A 16,594-nucleotide genomic window follows, 5' to 3' on the forward strand; every position below is an offset into this window, starting at 1 on the left:
AATAAAACCTATTTGGATATGAGTTTAGCATGTGTATGCATGATGTTGCATGGCCTAAAGCAACACACTGTTGGCAGAAATAAACTGGCTGATTTTTGCAAACTAACAACAATACACCACTGTAAAGGCACATTTGTACTTTATGACTCAAAAAGCTCTTTGACCTCTGAGGGGCCTAACTTTTACATTTTAACTTCAGAGGAGAAGAAAAAATCTTCCCCTTCAAAACTAATTGAATGATGCCCTAATTCACAAGAGCATAGTTGTGCAATTCTTGTGATGAGAGTAGATGTGGGGCTATCTATTGATCCTGGGGGGGTGGGCATTTTCCTCCATCTTACTCTGTCTCCTGCATGTGAGCTAAATGCATTTAATTAAGAACCAAAACAGCTTACGAGGATTTCCAGAGCTGTCCGTATCTCCTTCTGTATGTCCTTGCGTATCTCCTTCCATATCGGTTGGATGGATGATTTCAAGGCCCTGGTTTTTGTTACATGTTTGACAGGTCCACAGTTCGCTTGTGCAATGAGCAGGCACAGGAAGATGATGACTGCAGCAGTGACATGAAAAAGTACACAGTAGAGATTGATTACATTTGAACACACACACACACACACACACACACACACACACACACACACACACACACACACACACACAGATCTCAATACTAGAGAGTTTCAGTGTTGCATAACTTTGCCCGCAGAAGTTCAAGTTGTAGGACTGCCTGGTTAAAAAATAAACACTGAATTGCACTTTAAGAAGCTTACCAGCACGACAATCCATGGCAACAGGAGGCTTTCATCAATAGTAGGGTAACAGATGTGGTGTGATGTGACACTCTCTGATCCATTTTTCTACCGATGAGCCCTTTTTATTGGGATCCCTAAGATAAGGATCAACATCTTAATATTTTCCCCTGCGTGTTTCTAGTACAGCTGTCACAGAAAAAGTCATACAAGCCAGGATTTATTTTCTGGGGTCGGGGGGTTCCCTCTTAGGAATCTCTGACTTAGAAAAACCTACACATCCCGTAATTTGCCTACAGTCAACCAAGATTAAATCTTTAACCCAAATAACACTGTTAATTACATTGACCTTACCTGATAACACGTCATGAATGAAGATGTGAACTCATGCATGACTTATTCCACGAAAATTAATTAATAAATCAGAAATTGTCAGAATTAATAGTATGCATGAGTTAATGTAAGAACAGGAAATAAAAAAATAAAAACAAATAAAATAAAATTAAGACTACTGTGCCTTGCAAACCCTTCAGGCATGTATTTTGAAAAATTACAAATGCAAATAAGATCATAATGTTGGATTTCAACTATTAAAACTAGTTAGGAAAATTATAGCTGTAATGGAGAAAGTGATGCTTAGTTAATCATGATTACAACACTTGAAATTCATCAATGCGCTGCTGTGACATGTCAGTTCTTTCAGCCTGAACATCATTGATAACTCAGATAAAAGAAAGAATAAAGACCGCCATGATGCCACCAAGTGTGTATTTCTTTCAAGTGTTTCAAGCATTATAATAACGTAGGCAAGAAAATGATCAAGTGGATCTACAGTGGAGATCAAAATTAGAGAACAAATTATAAAATACTTGATTTATTCTGAAATACTGTTATTTTTTATTGTTCAGAATTTGATAAAATATCCAGAGTGGCTTTACCACTGCTGTACTACCTGTTTTTTTAAATAACCAAGGCACTTCAACAAAAACCTTTATTTTGTGAAAAAAAACAGTGAGCAAAATTAGAGACCAGTAACCATTGTGTCAGAAGAGAAGATTTCAACAATGTTTTCTTAGGGCTAAAGGATTAAAAAATGAACAGGAAGTGTAGAGGCCCTTGGTTTGAATGACTTCAGCAAATCTAGTTTCTCACTCTGCTCTGGTTTGATCTCTTCCAGTCTTTTTGCAGTCTCTTCCACAATTCAGTAACTGTAGTGGGTTTCTGAGCCATTACTTTGTAGCCAAGGATTTTCCAGAGGTGCTCTATGGGGTTTAGATCTGGACTCTGGGCTGGCAACTTCATTGTTTCAATATTCTTCACTTCAAGGAACTGCATAACCGGTTTTGCAGTGTGACAGGGGGCATTGTCTTGTATGAAAATTGGAGCTGATCGGGAGACAATTGCAGTGGAGGTGTTGCATGTTGCTGAAGGAGGTTCACATAAACATTTGCATTCATCCTGCCCTGTAGCTGTACAAGAGGCCCGACTCCTGCTGCAGAAAACATCCCCCAAACCATGACACTTCCTCCTCCAAACTGAACTGACCTCTTAACACACTTTGGGTTCAGTCTCTCCCCAGTTCTACGCTGAACATAATGTTTCCCATCAGACACAAATAAATTGAACGTGCACTCTGGACCAGTTCTCCTCTGTCCACACAACATGCTTCTCAGCAAAGGCAAGTCCAGCCTTTTTATTCTTTCTGCTGATGAGAGGTTTGGTCACTGGAGAATGGGCTTTCAGTCCAAATTGTGCCAGACAGATCCTGTTATGGAAGAAGTCTGTTAACAAAGATTGAAACAGACAAGATTGGCTTTTCTCCGTGACTTTACTTTCAAAGTATTTTTCTACAGAAAAATCGTCCACCTTCTCCTCATGCAACTCGGCTGAATCAGTAAGGGAGGCCCTGAGTCTAGGGCAGTACTCGTTTTAAGGAGAAGTGAAAACACAAATAAGTAAGTGTTCAGCTGGGTGATGTGCCAAGATAAAAATAATACATTCTGTCATACTGATCATCACAAGATTTCTCAACAGCATACAAACAGCAACGGCGATTGGTTGCACTTATCTCACAGAACAAGATACAAAGGATCACACAACGTTCTCTGTGTTATTTTTAAGTTATATCATATCATGCAGTATGTAAGACAGCAGTTTCCTCTGTGTGCGCTTACAGTGTCTAATATCAAAGGGTTTTCAGTGGTGTACCAACAAGGCAATAGCATATTCATACTAATATCACAGAACAGGACAACAGTAGCCCAGCTATACCCATGCTGGATCGCGTTTGTTTTCATTTCGCCCTGCTCAGCTGCCTGGATTCCATGGATCCGATTTTCACCTCAAAATATTACTTAGCTATCAGATACTGATATGTAGAAATTAACTTTGAAGTAATCGCCAGAAGTCGATGAATATTTCACAATGTAAGTTAAATAAATAAATACCAATCACCAATCACAGAACGGGGAGGGACGGCGAGACGATGACAACGTCTATGGGACAAACCAAAGCTTGTACTGTAGCCTGTCGCTCTACGTACGTCATCTGGTATAATTGATACGATTGGCTCTGAGCTACGTACATACGCATTTGATAGACATTCGCAGCGGCTGATAAACAGCCCTGCACAATTATAAACCACGCCTCAAATACAAGAAAATGAATGGGTGGTTCCCAGACCAAATCTTCTTGAGATTCAGTCACATTAGCCAGGCCACGACAACAGAGTAGTGTCTTGTCTAGATCATAAGAGTGAATCATGCTTCTGCAGAGATGCACCATGTCTCTGTGTGCTTCTAGAGGTTAAACATCTCATCAAATGCTATTGTATAAATTCTAAAGTTTATGATTCATTCTGACCTAATAAGGATTATGATTACAAATTATTAATTCCTAAAAACTTCGTAACCATCCTTGCCCTGTTTAGTAATGAACTGGCGAGCAATTTCAGCTGCAGTGTTGAACCAATTCCCCATTGAGAGTCTTTGCCTAATCCTGTCCTCCATCCTTCTGGTGCACTTGTTATACGTGGATGACCGGCCTTTTTGAGGGACTTAAATTAATCTGTGTCCTTTTAAAGTTTCAATATTCTTGAAATCACAGACTTGGTACACCCAAACTCTCTTGCTATAACTGAAAAGCTCATCCCTTTGGCCTTCATCTGGACAACCTGCTGTTGCAGGGTTTTGGTCACCTTAGACCGGCCATCTTGCAAAGTAACCAGGAGAGCTGCCAGATAAATAGGGTGTGTCCAATAATTAATTGTCACCAGATTAACCAGATTCCAGATTAACACCAATAACTGGGAGGTATTTGAAAGTGTTCTCTGCTCAGTTTTTTTTCACAAAATAAAGGTTTCTGTTGAAGTGCCCATGGTTATTTGAAAAAATATGCTAGTACAGCAGTGGTATAGACACAACAGATATATTATTAAATCATGAACAATAAAAAAACCTGAATTACAGAATAAATCAAGTATAAAAAAAACGTGTTCTCTAATTTGATCTCCAGTGTGTAATAAACCATAATCTATTAGTAAAGGTACTTTCTCCTCCTCAAGGCTAAACTTTATACAATTGCATCAGATTATTTAAATCAGGCTCACTTTCCTGTGTGTGTGTGTGTGTGTGTGTGTGTGTGTGTGTGTGTGTGTGTGTGTGTGTGTGTGTGTGTGTGTGTGTGTGTGTGTGTGTGTGTGTGTGTGTGTGTGTGTATGTGTGTGTGTTTGTGCATCCTGCCTAATGATGGTCTACACCACAAAGGTGCATTGTAATATATGATGCTGAAGAACAAGCCTTAAGTTCTAAATCAAAGAGGATCAAAGATTGCCTTAAAAAGAAATGGAAAAGATAAGTGCTTTGATGTCAGTATTTTATTATTGCCTACTAATTTTTATTTTGATAATCATCTAGTACAGTATCCAGTCAGAATAGAGCAGCACGCCACCAGACAATGTGGGAGACATAATTTAATATAAATAAAATGAATACTGGTAACTATAAATAAATGTAGAAAATCTTAAATAACACATTAACAAAGAAATAAATACATAAATAAGCGTTTTCATAAGTTTTTTTCTGAAGCTATTATGCAGAGGGAATGGATGTGTTTGTGAAAGTCTCCACCCATTGTCTGGTAGAGTAAATGATCCGGAGGCCAGTTTCCTTCATAGTGTAATTGTGTGAAGTTGTGACATTTCTGTGGCATTGTTTTGGGACGCCTGCTTCATTTTGACCTTTGCTTGACACATTTACAGCTGCATTGAACTGAGAAAGAAACACAGCAGTGTGGTGGAGAACACCGTTCCCATGATGGGTGAGTTTCTTGATGATTGCCGGCAGGTGCTTGTGGAGGTAGTCACAGATGGCACAGATGGATGCCTGGATTTCTTCTGTGGTCTTTCCAAAAGTTATTCCCTCTATGGGCTGTAAAGTCTTTAACTTGTACTCCATCGGTGGCTCTCCTGGAAACATAAGCGTGACCTAGAAAAGAAGTGAGAGACAAAGTCAATGATGGAGAGCACTGGTGGAGACAAGGGGTAATCTAAGACCTATAGTTGTGTTGTGCTGTTTAATTTAATTAATTTGTTAATTAACAGTGCAGTTGAATTGTATTAAAAGTACTAGAAAGTAAAAAAAATAAACAATCAAACAAACAACAATCAAAAAAAGTGTGGCTGTAAGTTCTGTGCAACGTCTACTCCCACACTCTGCCTGTATGCAAAAACATTTTCTAATGTGCATCATCAGGTCTAAAGTTAGTAAGATTACTACTCCTCACATTGTATTGTTTTGTGTGGTTGGAACAGGTCAAGATGTTTTTTCACAATACTGGAATTTTTATCAAATTAAGTTGAAAAAATTAACGATGGACTGAGCACAACTGGACAGCACAGATTTTCAGGGTGTGTGGTTGGACACTGTCAGGGTCTGCTGCCTCGTTAGGGCACTTTATCAGTCAAATCTCATCAACATTAATAACATCATCTGCACTACTACATTCCTCAGGAGTGTTTGGTGCAATAATTCATGAAGCAATAATTCAGTGTGTAGTTAATGTATATAGTGTGCACATAATTTGTACTTTCATATTTATATTGCTCCTTTAATTGTCTTTCTTTGCCAAAGTTTGACTCTGAGAGATACGCACAAAAAACCCAATGTACCTGCCCTGTGCCTCTGCAAATGACAATAACTCTTGCAACAATGTACAACTACCTTGTCCATGTAATTAAGTACAGTACTTGAGTAGATGTACTTATCCACCACTGGTAAGGAGGCAAATTGACTTACGGTAATTGGCTTTTACCACTGAATACTCACTGAATAATCTCATGTAAATAATAATTCTAAAAATTGGAAAATGTATCACTTTCACTAAACAACATTATGAACTTAAAGTATGATGTGTTTACTTACATAATCCTTTTCTGCCTTCTTTAGATTACTCAGAGATGGTCCCATATCTTTTATGTTCTTCTGAAGCGTCCCTAATTCAACTGGTCGGGAGGCCAGAAAGGAGATGAGCATCATCACAACGCAGGAAAGCAGGAGCTCTGCATGAGGTTATAAACAATAAGTGTGATGATGTCATACCAGAATCCACACGCACAGTCAAAACTAATTATACATATACTAATATACAGTAATAAACAGATTTCTTCAGACCTTTCAGTCATCAATCTATCAATCAGTCAGTTCTCCTGAAATCGCAACATAATGATCAAAGTAACTCTAACGCATTGTTACCAATAGATGCTACAGTAGCAGTGAGTTTTTAAGTTTCCCAACTATATTATTTACCTTTTATTTAAAAACAGCTTACCTTTAACGACAGGCATGGTGTGACTTTTCTCTTTTCGCTGGTGAGTTAATGCCCAACTGGCACACACTGTGCTTATAAAGGCTTTCAAAACGTGGAATTTTTGTTGTTGCATGCCATCATTCGGTAGATGACGCCTTTGTGGCATTATCGTCCGAAAAAATCTCATTTTAAATGTTTCTGTTGCATATGCAGATGTAGGGCACTGTCGACCACAGTGGTTTAATGTGGTAAGGCAATGCAAACTGCTTCGATGTTTATCACTTGAATGAAAGGAAAATTGCTGTTGAGTTTCTAAACTATAATCTTTATCCAATCACGTTGCTCTTCATTTTCCTCTTTTAAATGTATAATCAATTAAAAATCGAAAAATAAAACAATATGTTTATATTTGATGAATCTTATCGTTTATATACTTTATGATATGTCTTTTAATTTATAATGTATAATAGGTAATCAGTGTGTTTTCTTTCAAGATTCACTCATGGAAAAAATAGACCACACACCAAGACCGCTCCGCAGAGCTCTCAACTTTGAGCTGTCAAGATGCGTTGACTATGACGCAAGAGTAGGAACTGAGGTTTAATGAAAATGTCAGGCTAACTTGATCATCACACAGCCCTGTTTTAGCCACATTGGTCCAGGCTGAAACATCTAAATTATTAAAGGAATTGTGGTACAATTTTGTAGAGATATTCATGGTTGTATCATACTGACCCCCTGACCTTTCCTCTAGTGCCACTATTAGGTTATTCACGGTTTGGTGAAATGGCTCAACAAATATGAGGTGATTTGTTATGTAATTTGATACAGATATTCATATTCCCCTTTGCATCTGGCCGTATCATGACAAGTTTCACAAGCACATCACAGTACTTCAGTTTATGCCTGCAAAGTCGATAAATATTTGCTCACCTGTATTGTGTGTTTTGTGCTGATAGCCAACGTTAGCTTTTAAATTCTGGTTACTGCATTAATACCCTCAAAAAAACAACTAAAAGTGGTGTTACGTTGTGAAGAGTATCTTGCTTCTGACAAAAAGTATCTTAAACTTGTGTTTGCTACAGAGCTTTCTGCAATAATTCAAAACCAAATGGAAAAAATCCCATTGGCCTTTCGGCTCTGGAACCCAGGGCGCTGCTGCCTTCCTACAAAAATATGTCATCCCCACAGCACTCTACACATTTTCACGTTACAATATAAAAAGGAAGTTGCGTATGAAAAACATGAAATGATGTAACTCAGCAGGGGGGTTTGATATGATGAGCTGTGTGTTATACCATAAGAAAGTGACACTTAGATGGGTGCAGTTTGATACATTTTTAACAGCAAAAACTTACTTTGTCATAGCAGGAAAAACACAAGTGTAACTAATAATATTCATGATAACTCAGGACCATTAAGTGTCCCAGTGCATTGAGTAATTGGCCCTATGCTGATATCACAGCGGTGTGTCCTGGTGTCGCAAGAATGTGTCTTTTTGCATACTTTTCTTTTTAAAGATTATTTTTTGCCAGTTTTTCAAGCCTTTATTATATAGGACAAACAGGAAATGGGGTGAAGGAGCCAGGGGGAGACATGCAGCAAACGGCGGCAGGTCCTGCTCTAACAACTCAGCCACTGGCCGCCCCGACGTGCACTTTGATTTGTCTGTTTTCTTCAGTCTTCTTTTTTTGTTGAGCAAAAATTACTTCAGTTATCATTCATTTTAATTAATTGTGTTATTCATTCATACTCTGCCTAAGTTACGTGCGTGCGTGATAACTGTTTTCTCTCCGCTGTCCAACAAACACGCTGAAACTACACACCTTTGTCCATTTATCCCGTAATTGCGTGACGTGACTCATTACCACAAAGTTTCCGCTCCTATTTTGACGTAATTTACCCAAAGTATCTTAATTACGTTTTTTTTTTTAAATAAAACACCCAATTGGCTCCAACAGTCATTTTTCATAAAGAGTGCACTGTGAACCATGCAGGCACATTTATGCTTCAGAAATGTTCCCGCTGAAAGGAGAATTTCTCCAAACCTGACATCAATGCCATTTTTATCTCCTATTTTTCTAAATAAAATCTAATCACACATTTTGATTGAAGTTATTAAGAATATAAGAGAGGATTTCATAGTCATGGTGTTTGTCTAACATGCATGCAGTTGTAGTCTAGTTCCTGGAGTGAGCCCCAGTTGTTGCCAGGCAACCGACAACCATTTGTAAATAGACACCAGGGGCCTTTTTTCTGAAAGACTGATCAGAGAAAAACACACTGTAGCTGTTGTGTCCTAACTGTTGATAGACATGAGCTCAGTAAAACTGTCTGCTGTGCTAGAGGAGCAGATTCACCGCCTGCATCTGAACAACTTTCCTTGCGGTTATGGCACCTGGGTGAGTCATTTTTAAATTGGTTGCAGTGTTATTATCTTGAAAAAACAACATTAATGTCTATTCATTCATTTTAAAGCACTCTCATCACTGAATAAAGTAGCTTTGTTTTGCAAAAGATACGAATAAACAGTGATTGTGTCATCAGAGAAAGACCAAAGACAGTCCAGCGGGAGCAGAGACGGAGGAGACGGACACCCTGCTGGATCTGCTGACCTGCCCTCGCTCTCCATGGCAGCGTGATGAACTGTGGAGCCCTCAAGCTCTGGCCCTGAGACAGCTGGCTGTGCTCTCACCTGAACGCCTGCACACAGACTTCATTTACAATTACTTTACCACACTTCGCATCGTGGACAAGGGCGTGAGTTTACTGATATTCTTCCCCCACTTAAAAGTTGAACTTTAAATTTGATTCAAACCCCTGTTCTTGTTCATTGTCATTCTTAAAAAAAATAAACAAAATAAAAGCATAATAGTAAAGGCAATTAGAGCAATCCCAAAATTTAAAAGGGGACATATTTTGTGTCCAACTCCACTTATGCTGTATAGACGGTAAATGAGGCACAAGGGGCAAAGTTGTATTTAGTCTCTTCATTTTAGGGTGTTTAGGGCGTAACATGAATTTAACCAACAAGAGTCATCTTCCATTCCCTTTAATGGCTAGGTGCGCCTGCAGCTGGCACGTTGCTATTAAACAGTGGATTCAGAAAATTTGTTTTCTGCTGTAATAACAGATCAGCTCAAGCACAAAGCGCCCATCATCTCAATGTCCTCAGTCACTGTCCCATCAATAACTCTATTTGAGTATATATGACCAAATGCACCAATAACCTAATTATCTGAGGAGGAGGAGGAGGATATAGTATAGTTGTGACATCACAACCCTACAGAAGTCCTAACCGCTCATTCAAAGGCACAGTTTATGAATAAGCCTGTGTGAATTGTGAGTGTTCATACTTTTACAGTATTTGTACAGCACCTCGACCCGCTTTATAATAAAAAACAACATGGAAATCTTACTTTTTACAATATGTGACCTTTAAAGTTTGTCATCCCTCCCCCTAAATCCCCAAATGAACATAAATTAAACAGAGGATCACAAAAATAGATTTGATTTGTCTCTGGGTCCTGCTAATGCTTATACACAATTGTGAAAAGTAGTACTAGATTTCTTGTCTGTGTCGTGTTCAGGTATCAGTCATCGATGATGGCCTGTTAAAGTTCTCAAAGCTGGAGGAATTGGTGCTAAGTGCCAACAGAATCTCAGAAATGCCTTCAGAAAACCTCCCCAGCAGTTTGAAGGTGAGTTTCCTCTGCAAAGGTTTGTCATTAAAGGGTAATTCCCACTTGAATCATAAAGAGCAGTAAACTCACTTTCCCTACCTAAAACACCTACATTGACGTCACAGTTGAGGTTTATCAGTGTAACATGACTGGCAGTTTCAAAACAGAGATTAAAGAGTAGCTGTGATGCGGTAATGATTAACTCTGATTCTAATTAGTCTTTCTTTGAAAGATTTTGGAGCTACGTGCAAACCAGTTGTCCACTCTAAACAGTCTGACCAATCGCCGGCCTCTTCACCTACAGTACCTCGGCCTCGGCTCAAATTGTCTGGGCTCCCATGACGATGTCTGTTATCTAACAGGAAGACACTGGTTAGTTAGTTCACACACACACAAACACACACACACACACACACACACACACAACCCCAATCAGGGCTTTGAAAAAGTGGGGACCGACCGAAATGTCCCGACTTTCCAAAAATGTCCTCAAATTATAAAAGTATTCCTCACAAAGACAGCTGTACAAAGACACACACACCCACACCCACACAGGAAGTTTCTGGTTTTTAAAGAGGTAAACAACGACATCACATCAGGTCTCATTTCAACCTGTGACAGATTTCACACATGTACTGATTTGATGGCAGTGGGTCTGCTTCTCAGTGGAGACACCTACTGGGGGAGCACAGCTTTTCCCTGCCAAAGTAGTGAACTGGGGACCACAGCAGTTGACGCTGTTACGTAGATAATAGATGGATGAGCAAGTCAATGTGTGGGCAAAGGAGACAAAGTCCAAGGGCATCGTATGGGCAAATTATAATCTTATATAATCTTATAATCTCATAATGTCTGTCTGAATATCCCCTTATTCACTCTGTCTGAAACACTCTGTTTAAGCGCCTGTCTCTTTAAGAACTCCTGCCGAAAAAGCCCCGTCTTCTCTGATTGGTCAGCATTTCAGGGTCTTCTGCATCTCTCTGTGTCTGCACAATCATTGCAGCCAGGGGGTGACTGTAACGGCACTTTCTACCTATATACTGTATGTATTTGTAGTAAAGTTGTGAGGTCCTGTCTTCCCAGTTTTCTCTCCTGAGCCGAGTGACAGCGGCTGGATAACCTGCCTTCAGCGTGTGACTTTCAGTAGAAATTTACTAATCAAAAAATAGTTTTCATGTCAGCTCCCTGGAAAGAAAAACCAACAGTATTTAATGTAAAAGACGAGCGATTGGAGGTCGTCAGAACACTGCATGGCGGCTATCTTACCTGGGTCCAGTTTTAGAACTGCTGTAATTGGAGCGGGTGGTAAAAAAAGGTTTATATTCTCTACAAAATCCTTGTATTTTTCTACCAATACATACGTATTGTCTTTTCACAGTCATGAGTAATAGAAAACTTTGTGTATCTAGAATTAACCCCCCCAAAAAACAATGATTTTGGTAGAATTTAGATTTTTACAGCCAAAAGAGAACAAATAATTTATTCAGTGATTCATGATAATATATATATTAAAAAAAACCAATTCACCTGAACTTTATAAGTAAAAAATGTCTTTGGTATTCTGAATGGCTAATAAACTACATTGCAATGTTTTTTATGTAGAAATCCTAAATAGGCCCACGAGAGAAACACACCTACTGGAATAACCCTCTGCGCTAATTATGACAACATTTCACAGAAATGTCTAATAGTATAAAAGGATGAAGTGACATTTTATACCCAAAAGGTCAAAGGTCAACTTCACTGTGAACTCAAAATGTTTCTGTCCATAATTGAGCACAATAACTCAGGAACAGAAGCGGAGACATTTGGGCGGACACTGAAATGGTGACACTAAAATTGAAACGGTGATGATTGTATAGTGTGTGTTCAATGTGTGTGTGTGAAGAATCCACGTTTTACAAAAAAATTCATTTAATACCTTTTATTAAAGTCTCCATTTCATATATTATGTAATTCTGAACAGTTTGGATGTAAACCCACAACTCGACTGTTTGGCGGAGGCATAATTCTAGTTTAGATGTCTCTTAACTTCATGGATGTGTAATAGTAAATTGCTTGAGTGCCCTTTTGAAATAAATCCTTTTTCAGCTGCACATAAAGCAGCTTCATATGTTTATTTGTGTTATTCTATCTGTGTTACAAGGTTTATTTATGAATAAAAAGGGAGAGAAAATGAATCCATCCACTTCCTGTTGTGTCTCTGACCTCAGGCCACAGCTGGTGTGTCTGGACCTGAGTGACTGTGAGTTTCAGGACCAGCAGGCCCTGCTGAGCGCCTTGAGCACGCTCCCCTGCCTCAGGACCCTGGTGCTGGAGGGAAACCCCTTCACTCTTACTCCCTCCTACCCGGGCTTCACTGTGGACAGTCTCCCACAGCTCTCTTCCCTTGACGCCTCATGGATCTCCCCTGAGGAAAGACATAGTTTTAGGGGTTTGGCCAAGAAGAGCGGTGAGACCGTGCTGTCAGTTAGTAGATCGACAGAGGAGTCCTCTGAACGGGGGCTCTTGTTTCTTTTTCAATTCCAAATCAGCAGCTTTGTCATTTTGTCCACACTGACAGATCTGATAGTGGACTGCGCTTCAGCCACAGTGAGTGTGGGCAAGATGAGGGGAATCCCAGACCCACTGATGAGCGTGGATGAAAACGCTCCTGACTACCCTGTTATCACCTACGGCTATTTTATCACATACGAGTTCCTTAGTCATCAAGCGGTTAACCTGGTGACGTATCCTTTCTACTCTTTTCCGTCTTTTTTTTTACGTGTCAATGTAAATTTAACGCTGTCCAGAAAACTAAATTCAGTTTTAAATCAGAGTTTCATTTAGTAATTGACAATGATAATTCACACGTTATATCTGTTCACGTGTGAGAATTTAAAAGAAAGTCTCTCTTAGGACAATACTACTGCGTACATATATACATTTCAAGAGTCATTATTCAGTGTCATCCAGAGTACAGTCCTTTTAGTATGAAATTCCCTCTTTGTCATATAATTAGATTAGACTCTAACAACAAACACAAACAGTCCAGCATCTATATCGTTAAAGCACAGTTATATATGTGCTCAGTTTTGAAAGATCAACATAAAAACGAATATAAAACACTGGTATGTGAAAAGTTTATGAGGAGTTAACACGTCTTTTCAACTTCCACTTTTCTCTTTCTTTCTTTCTTTTTGTTGTGCTATTCACAGAAATTCAACAGCGAGTCTGAATTTGAGACAGCACGCGTGACAGAAGACTGCTTCAATGACGCTGACTTACAGTCAAACAAAAATTCTGAGAAACAATCGTCAAAAAGTGACACACAAGATTTGATGGTGAACACTGAGGAAAGCGGCCGTGATATTGCACGTGGTAATAACGCTTCCCTCATTTGACCTGCACAGGTGTCACACTGAGAAACACTGATAGAGCTAACACAGTTGTTTATACAGAATGATTAAATAAATAAAACAAGGCAAAAGTATAATGGAATTTTGAAAGAATGTCAGTATGATGTTTGGATTCATTTAATTTACTAGAATTAACTTTTTTTTATCAGTTCCTGTGAAATACAGTCAGAACAGCCAGAGCAGAGTTGTACACAAACTGAAACGGATCATTATTACTCAAACAGTATCTCATGTCTCAAACACTGTTCTTAACTTTTCACCCAATCTGAGGTTTGTACATATTATTTGTTACTCTGACTCATCATATCTGCCATATATCACCCGGCAGAGACTGATTGCTCCTAAATGCACCACTGAGCGCCACAGGAGGTCATTCTTACCTGTGGCCATTAAACTGTACAACTCATCTCTTTAATTATCGGACTCTTGACTTCTTAAAAACAAAACAAAACAAAAATATAAATATCTGTTCTCATTTCATTTCATTTGCCATAACAACCTAATTGTACAGTGTATATATCTCAGATTGTATTTTCACACTCACTTCAGATTGTTTACTTGATTGTTTATTATTTATTTGTACTGTATTTTATTGGCTATTTATTAGCTACTTAGATTTATCTTAATTGTATTTTATTTGAATCTTTACTTTATTTTATTTCTACTCATTCATCTTTATGGCTTGTTTCTACTGTGCACGGAGCATTGGAACGAAAGAATTTCCCCCCGGGGATCAATAAAGTATTCTGATTCTGATTCTGATTCTGATCTGATTTCTTTCTTGTTTATGTGTTTTTGTAGATGCAGTAACCTTAACCCTAATTCTTTTTTTGCAGTGTCAAGACACAACACATCAAAGCTGACATGGTCAGGGTGCATGGACTTCAGTGACATACAAACGTACATTATTAGTGATCTGGGAGGCTTAAAGAGATTCTTCAATCAAGGACTTTATCTTACGATAGAAGAGGAAAAGGTAAGGAAAATAATAGGGTTTAAATAGGTAATGATTTGAATGTGTTGGGACTCAAATTCTGGCCTTTGACATTTCAGTTCCTTTCTTGGCCGGCGGCCTCTGAAGACGTCCCGGTGGCAAAACCCAGCCGACCTGTGAAAGAGAAGAAAGGGGGGAAAGGGAAAGAAGTGAGCCTATCATTTAATTCCCACTGAATAACAAACTGTCTCCACTCTTTTGGAAAAATAATGAGTTACCAGTTCTACTGAAAGGACTTTCAGGGAAATCCTGGATTGTTTATTATTTGGCTCATAGAAAGAAACCATGAGTATAGTAAATCTGTGCCTAACCTCAGTCATTCAAAGCACCTCTGCTGTTCCTCATCTCATTACACTGTGGCCACATGCCAGTGTAGGCTATTATAGTTCATTATCGTAGATATATGTACGGTTCTTTATTAGTATTATACATATCAGTCCCAAAGAGTTTTTTTATTTTATAGTTTATTATTCTACATAGTCTAAGGCTGATCAATAACCAGAAGATTGCAAGTTTGATTCCCGACATCAGCAGCAGAGTTGATTTGTTGGTGAGCCAGTGAATCCACGGGACATGACAACGTGATATTCGCCACAACTGTCTGACCACTGTATCATGGTTTTAATATTTACACTTCCATTAAGTTACCAAGGCTTCACAGGTAACTCCACCAGGGCTTGTCACAGCCCTAAGGTAAAGTCTGTTTCAGCAGAAAGTCTAGATTATATATCTTCATGTCTGTGGTACCTTCCTCAGTCTCCAATCAAATCCGGTTCCAACAAAGACAAGTCTAAAGACAAAAAGAAGAAATCTGCACAAGAGCTGGTCCAGGACGCCCCCATCAGAAGAACCCTTGGCACTGTCCACGTCCCCCTGCAAAGCCTGGTCAAAAGAGGTCAAAAGGTCGATGTTGTCTGTGACCTCAGTGCTCTGCACACTGGATCTGAGGTGGAAGCTACGCAAACACATGAAAAGGCAAGTTTACAGGTTTTTACACAGCTGATATAGTCAAATCATTATCTGGTCCAATTACCCAGGAATCATTGACACAGGGACTTATTTCATGTAGGATGTTTTTCACTCATCTTTAGGATCTGGGGAAAATCAAAGATGAGAAGAAGGACAAGGAATCAAAGCAGAGAGGAGGCAGTGGTACTAAACAGAAGAATACATCAGCCTCAAAAGGTTAATCATCTGTAAAACGGAGTACAGAGAGAGATCATTCATTTTGAAATGATAGAACATGTGGTTTTGAAGGAAGTGAGCATCATCTTAAGTATTGGGTGTCCAGTGTTAAGGACACATTCAGAGGGGTGCACTTTGATTTATCATGATTCTTGTTTGATTATTGTCCTCAGGAGGCAAAGGAAAGGGGAGGAAGCAGTGCGAGATGGACGTACACACAGACAACTCTGAGTCCATCCAACTGGAACCGGTGACTGTTGAGTTGAGTGTGAAGCTGGAGAAATGGCAATCTGCATCTGAAGCTCATCAACTTCTGCTCCCACACTTAAAACTCCTCTTAAAGCAAGATTAGCAGCTACACCCGGCCGACTTACTTGTTTTCAGTTAGATCTGCTGTACGTTATGGAACCAGATCCCTCTAAACTCCTGGTCAGGTTAGTTTCCAGGCTAAAGCTTCATCTCAGGTTTGAACGAGTGTATCAATCTTCCCACTAGACAAAAAAAAGCACACTATTTTTCTTACATTCCTTCATTGCTGCCAACAGTGAACAAACCAGAGAATATTTGATGTTTCCACCACACTGAGGATATCACGTAGTCCAACTGAACTAAATTCAATTAAAAAATACTTTACCTGGCTATGGCCCACGTCTGAAAGTTATTTAACGGTGCACGCTACATACTGTATGTAGGTTAATGTTCTGCACGTATGAGATACAGGGAGACCTTTACTCAAGGCGAGCACTGCAACAAGCTGAACAGACATGGAGGTCTACTTAA

The 16,594-nt window shown here is 39.1% G+C and overlaps 1 protein-coding gene across 1 annotated transcript; it reads left to right on the top strand.

Annotated features, from left to right (window-relative positions):
• Positions 1-8,869: 8,869 nt before the first annotated feature.
• Positions 8,870-16,166, top strand: LOC310946324 (leucine-rich repeat-containing protein 43-like; the record flags this gene model as incomplete). The annotated part of the gene is made up of 12 exons (XM_083912766.1): positions 8,870-8,956; positions 9,102-9,314; positions 10,145-10,255; positions 10,470-10,609; positions 12,451-12,689; positions 12,801-12,961; positions 13,435-13,597; positions 14,472-14,611; positions 14,689-14,778; positions 15,386-15,604; positions 15,721-15,814; positions 15,991-16,166. 12 exons carry the CDS (start codon positions 8,870-8,872, stop codon positions 16,164-16,166), a joined length of 1,833 nt encoding a protein of 610 aa, XP_083768892.1.
• Between the last annotated feature and the right edge of the window lie 428 nt (positions 16,167-16,594).

The sequence above is a fragment of the Echiichthys vipera genome, assembly GCF_963691815.1.
Source record: "Echiichthys vipera genome assembly, chromosome: 4".
NCBI classification, from domain to species: domain Eukaryota; kingdom Metazoa; phylum Chordata; class Actinopteri; order Perciformes; family Trachinidae; genus Echiichthys; species Echiichthys vipera.